A 6,677-nucleotide genomic window follows, 5' to 3' on the forward strand; every position below is an offset into this window, starting at 1 on the left:
TTGAGTATGGCATACTAACCACACTAATCTGTACAAGCATTCCATTGCTACTTTCTGCATCTTTACATCCCTTTGCTAAAGAAAAAAAGACACAAGGCAAAAAAAATCTCTGCATGCACAACTGAAGGTTTTATCATCATGATCTCATCAGCTAAACGTTGGGTAAAGTAGTCTCATTTGATTACCCATACTAATTACTGTAATACTGAAAACTTGAAAAAAAGGCAAATGTACATGTACAAGTTTAAAGGTCTAAACCCTTAGCATTTGAACTGAGTATTTCTTTTGCATCTGTAATAATTACTGTAAATCAAAACTTAATCCTTTGAATTTAATTTTATTTTCCTTGCTTTATTGCCTGCTTCTAACAGTGCACCATTGTTTTCATTCACTGAACCCTTGCTATAGCTGTGGCCATGTGTTTGTGCAAAATTAACATGGCTTCCATTTTTATGAATTTTTAGTTTCATAACTCTTCCGCAAAAGCAGCTTAAACCAGTTGCTAACCTTGAGAGTTCCTAGACACATGTTCAGGAAACTAGGCCAGCTGCCAAGAAAAAATGCCTTCTGACTGACACATAGCAATACTGTCACCAGGGGATAAATAGCCTGTAAGCAACAACAATATGACAGAAAAACTGTCAATTTTTAAGCAAACCAGTTAAAAATACTTGCAATGCTTTAAAAATATAAAAGATTATTGAATCCAATGGGCTAAAACTAATAGTACAGTTTACATGTACATTCAAGCAATTACGAAAGAAAATGCTGAACTACTGTTACAGTATTAAGTGTCAGTGGTACAGTAGCAACTGCAACGTTGCCACATGTACAAACATCAGAATGCAAGATACATGTCTTATTTATTTAAATAATTAAGAGCTACTCCAAATCTTATTTCTGATCTGAACATAAATGGTGGACCCAAAAATGCCGTTAGAATTTTAACAGCATTTATCTGCATGTAAATTAGGAAACAAACCTGGCTGTGTCGAGTCTTCTTTGTAAGATCAAAAGTGTGATGATACATCATGTCGACAAACCCCTTAAGAGCTGGAACATTAAGCTCTCTGTTAGCACCAGCTGCAACTGGCAAAAGGATTTCCACAAACATCAAAGCAAATGCATGCTTCACTTCTTTGTCTCTGGAGTCTATAAACATGGTTGCACATTCCTGGAAAAGATATGTAGTGCAACCGTAAATTTAGAATTTTACAGCTCAGATAATTTATCCTGTGTAAACAGTCAACAGCAACCAATTTTCTGCATGGCAATTTTATACACAGCTTATGAATGGCCACTTTATTCAAAACTAAATGTACTTGTAAGGAACATTTTTGCATGAGAGGTCAAACATTTATGTTTGATTTAACTGATTTACCATAATACCACATAACTCTTTACAACCTTGGATCATAATAGCACACTGTTCAACTGTGTTAAGGATTGCGCTTCATTGTTTTTGGACATGCAGTCAGAAAAGTGTACATGTGTATAGTCTTACCCTCATGAAATTAAAAGACTCTTCTAACTCTTCTACTGGAAATAACTGCAGATTAAAAAAATTCACCCCAGAACAGTTACATGTACACATTCAAACTTAAATAGTAATAAGGACTTTACGAAATGTTAATTTCTTAATGCTGTAAATATTAAATATTATTAAAGAGCTCTTAAATTAATGCAGAATTCTATCATGATGTTTATACTAGGAAATTGTTAAATACAAAAATTGTCAATCCATTAGATTTCTGCTAGTACACTTTTAAGATGCATTAAGCAAACTAACCACAAGCTATGTTGATGACTGTTTCAATTATGCATGCACACGAGGAAAGTACAGAGTAGCGAGCTATTTTTACCCAGTATATGGTCAAAATAACCAGCTAAGTGTGACTAATGACACCCTGTCTTTTTTACAAGTATCCCTACTCTACAGTACTGCTCAAAAGTAAGTTACCACCTCCCGTCACGTTTCCTGTGAAACGGGATTCGCGTAGCGCGAAAATAATCAAAGCTTAAATTTCTGGCATATGTTAGGAACTAATGTGTTATGCGAAATCAATCAATTTCGCATATAAATTACCTCTCTGCAGTTGCATGAGTAAGCGAAGACGACTTTTGATTTGTTACATTGTATGGCAATTGTCGAAACTGCAAACTGCGAATCGCGAATTGGAGATGACGTTTAAGCGACAATGCGCATGCATCTGGTTTACAAGCGGAAATTCCGTGGAACATTGGGATTGACTTTGGGCTGGACAAGTGCACTGTTTTGGTATTGTAGAATAACCATCCTCTAGACCGAGTCAGTTTTCTCAAACTCAAATTGAGGATGTCTCCTTTACTTTTTGTAACCAGTGAAAAGACAAAATTAATTTCATGCTTGATATGTTAACCTTATAAATTATTACTCATCCAATATCCATAAATTTAGGCTAAAAAGCAGGGGGTGAACGTTCCTTGAGAAGGAATTGTGTGACGGGATGGTAATGTGTGAGGTTGTGAATGGTTATAACTACAGGTACTTGGGTGTGTTGGAGGGTGCAGACATTATGCAGAAGGAGATTATGGAGAAGGTTAAACAGAAGCATTTAAGAAGGGTGCGACTGGCGGCAAGGCCAAAGTTGTACGGTGGGAATTTCATGAGAGTGATAAATGCATGGGCTATACATGTATGTATGGTGAGGTACAGTGCAGGGATTTTACTTTGGAGTGATTTGGAACTGAGGGCAACAGGTGTGAAGACAAGGAAGAGGTTGACATTAATTGGGGCATTCCAAAAGAAAGGGAGTGTAGTGAGGAAGGATGGTGGGAGGGGATTGATCAGTGTGAAGGAGAAGAAACTTGGCCTGTTGGAATATGTCAAGGCGAGTGACAAGTCGAAGGTTGTTAGGGAGACGCTGCAAGTGGGAGAAAAGAAGGCCAAGTACAAGAAGCGATGGAGAAGGCAAGGAAGAGGTTGCATGGGAAGTTTATGAGGGATGTCAGTAAAGTAGCTGACAAGACTTAGAGCTGGGTATTTGGGGAAGAACATGGAGGGGTGTGTTTCTGCTGCTCAGGAGCAGAGTTTGCAAACAAGGTTTTTTTGGGGCCACGATAGAGAAGGAGAATGTAGATCCAAAGTGTAGAGTGTGTGGGAAGGTGGTGGAGTTCGTTGGGCATGTGACAAGTGGTTGCACTGGTTTGGAGTAGCAGAAGTATCAGAGGAGTCATGATTGGATAGGGTTGAGGGTCTATTATTGGCTTTCACCAAAACAGAGTGTCACACTCATCCATTAAGGACGATGCCCACTATTGTTATTGAGCATACATTCTGCGCATCTCAAGATACTTGGATTTCCTATCGGTGATGCTTACCAATACAGGGATATTTTTGCACGATTTAGAATTATGCAGAGAAAGTAGATCTCAGTAAGTAATATTGGTATCCAAAAAGAAAATTGGGGGGCAACCACGCATTTTTCAGAGATAATTAATTAAGCTTTAATTTGAGAAAGAACGCCAAACGTGGCTTTGTATTTTAAAGCTTTTTACAAATATTGTTCTTGAATTATCTTTGAAAAATGCGTGGTTACCCCCAATTTTCTTTTTTGATTTCAATAAGACTTGCTAAGAACTACACTTCCTGCATAATCATAAACTGGGGCAAAATACCTTTGAATTAGTAGGCACCGTCCTTAAAATGGACTTCTTATCCTCTCATTTCTTTCATCATTTCTTTGTACTATAATTTTTCCTCTTTGGAATTGAAGTCGGTAAATAAAGAAATAAAGTTCTGTAACTGAAGCCAAATTGCTGATGGACAACATTCTTTACAGGGTTGTTCGGTAAAAATAATAGACAAACAAAATATCAATCAATGATACAAACCTTAATTCTTAAATATTTCATGCCATAAATAATATTCACAAATGATGAAGTATTATTCTGGTGCTCCTTGAACTCTGCAATAAATCTCTTGCGGACAGGAAGAAAGCAAGCATGAGCTAGAATACCAAGGACCTCAGCATACAGAGCTGCAATTATTTCACTGTTTGAAGCAGAAGGGGAAGCAGCAATACTGTCTCTTTGTTTGAAATGCCTGAATGCCAGCGACAAGATGTACTGAATAAACTCATCATCCACTGGGTGGACGGGCAACTGCAAGAGGACACAGTTTCATTTGATTTCTTTTAAGAGCTTACCAAGGAGAAAGCTATCATTACACTTAACATTTAAATCTAATATTAAAATCAAGATTAAGTCTTGGAGTTGCCAAGTATTGAAACTGCCTGAAGTACATGTAAACTTGGTGCATCATAACTCAGTTTGAATCAATTAAAGAATCAACAAGTAGTTAGTAGACCATGTAAACTGTAACAGACCACAAAAATAATTATTATCTGAAAGGAACCCTAACTGTAAGAAGAGCCATTTACTGAAAATTAAAATTCCAACAGCTGCTGTTAGTCACAAGCTCATTCTTTCCCAATCCAACAAATTGTAGAATCAAAATTGCATGTACATGTACTCGTAATTTAAAAATGCAGCCACTGAGAGATGACATGAGACAGTCGCTAATTTTCAATAATCATAACGAACCTTCCTTGCAAAATTAGTGAACGCGTACAATGTAAATGCCAACTACAACAACACAGTTAGCATCAGGAGTAAGGTCGCTTTTAAGTCGGGGTAATATCTTAATTATCTCTGTTTACTGGTGGAGTAAAGTCGGAGTGACACAACTGTATGCTGTATTTCCCAGAGTGAAAGTGAAAGTGAAGGAAAAGGGTGTAAGGGACACTGTGAAATTTTCGTACAGTATGCGCATCTTCATATCCTGCATTTCTGGACATGTCTGATGAAAATGGCAGAAAACTGGCTCTTTCTTTTTGACTGACAGATTTTACTCTGTCTAACACCAAATGAGTTCACCACTCAATGAGGAGGAAAATCTACTTCTACTCAAAAGCTATGGGCATTTAAAATTTAATTTTAAAAAGGTAGTGTCTTCAGTGCACAAGTTATCTAAATTAATTTTATGGTCACTTTTGGATCAAAAGGCTGAAGCAAAAACAAATGAACTCGAATGGCCAAACACAATACAATGTACACAAACGTTTCAGTAAAATCAGACCATAGAGGAATATTAATTCTCCCACTTCAAACAGAGTATGACAACAATAACAATGCTCAAAGGTAAAACTAAATTGTACGTAAGAAATCATAAAAAACATTTACACTTAGAAGTTTTACCTGTTTTAAGACCTCAATAAGCACCAAGCAAAACAAGAAATCCACAGCCAGCTAAAACAGCAATGAAGCAAAAATATCAGGAAACAACACTTTGGTGAAGTGAAGATGACTTCAACCTTTTTAGATTCAGTTCTCTTTTGGCGGATCCTCTTAATATTTGCTTTACTTTTAATGATTTTGACAACTGGAGTAAGAAAATGGTCAGAAAAAATTAGAATCAAATGACTTTAATCTATTTTTTTTATTTCAACAACTGCCAAAGCACATACATGTAAGCCCCTTTTACATGTACATGTTAAGTCTTGCGGGAGTTGCATGTACAGTTGAAACAGCATTATTCCTAACACTCCCTTAAATCTTATGGATGCAAAATAAAAAAAACCTGGCACTATCAACTTTTTATACTGACAGAGGAGGTCACCTGTTACATAATTATACACGTTAATTGCACAGTTACTATTGTGATCTCATATACTTAAACCTGACCAAAAGGAACAAACAACGTTGTGTTCTAATGGCACCCAGTCGCCTAAGGCGACTAACATTTTCATTTTTGGCTTTTGGTGAGTGAGCAAAATTACCTGGTCACCCAGCCAGCCCAGCGGGCTTATTGCATTTTGAGTACTCAGATAAGCAGGCTAAAAATTTTAATTTGCTGGTGGTTACAGTTTATGAAAGTTCTCACAAAAATGTTCTTTTTTTAATGAAATAATCGCTTCAAAGGCATTCCAAATGATTTCACATGCAACATAATCCATGACTTTGCATGTGACTGCCGGCGACCTCCATTCCTTCTCAAAATAGCGTAAAATAATTGATTTTGGATCTTGAAGTTTGGTATTTATTGGTTACAATTTTTATTTTAAGAAAAGTTGTTACTTCTGCTTTGACAGAGGTTAAAAGCGTGGCCAACGAAGTGGTGCAATTTATTTTTTTATAAACCGGGAATCACAGTTAATGCAAATTTAATATTTTTATGATTTTTCGCTGCTGTGCGTACATGTACATGTACTTGGCTAAAACGTTTAAAGGTTATGATTGTTTTCCCCTGTACATGAAATAATGAATTTAAAAAGAGGAAAGATATCATGCTACTTGTTGTTGTTTTAGAAACAGAGCAATCCCACATTGTCAAGCAGCAATGATTCACGGTTTTACTTTCAACCTACAATGTAACTAACCAGTAAAAGGGTTTACCTGACTTCTGTAAGACCCAAAGTCTTTATCAAAATTAAATAAACTTGCTGCAATCTTTACTTTTTTATTTTTAAACCTGAATACAGCATTGCCACTTTTCTCAGTATGGCATGAAACATTTGCATTGTTCCCTTTGGAAATAACAATAAGAAAGAAACAGTTCCCATGAACAGGTCTCATGGTATTGGTGAAGTAAGAGCTACCTTCCACCGACTGTAACCGAACTGCCAGTCAACAGTTGA

The 6,677-nt window shown here is 36.5% G+C and overlaps 1 protein-coding gene across 2 annotated transcripts in view; it reads right to left on the reverse strand.

Annotated features, from left to right (window-relative positions):
* LOC138000740 (protein furry homolog-like) overlaps positions 1 to 6,677 on the reverse strand; it is a 72,053-nt gene that overhangs the window by 48,797 nt on the left and 16,579 nt on the right. For both annotated transcript variants that reach the window (XM_068847365.1, XM_068847364.1), the window contains exons 7-12: positions 5,239 to 5,289; positions 3,874 to 4,143; positions 1,505 to 1,549; positions 983 to 1,174; positions 508 to 609; positions 20 to 75 (exon numbers count right to left, since the gene is read on the reverse strand). In XM_068847365.1, coding sequence (XP_068703466.1) covers positions 20 to 75; positions 508 to 609; positions 983 to 1,174; positions 1,505 to 1,549; positions 3,874 to 4,143; positions 5,239 to 5,289 — 716 coding nt within the window. The remainder of the gene's footprint in view (positions 1 to 19; positions 76 to 507; positions 610 to 982; positions 1,175 to 1,504; positions 1,550 to 3,873; positions 4,144 to 5,238; positions 5,290 to 6,677) is intronic.

The sequence above is a fragment of the Montipora foliosa genome, chromosome 4 (assembly GCF_036669935.1).
Source record: "Montipora foliosa isolate CH-2021 chromosome 4, ASM3666993v2, whole genome shotgun sequence".
NCBI lineage: Eukaryota > Metazoa > Cnidaria > Anthozoa > Scleractinia > Acroporidae > Montipora > Montipora foliosa.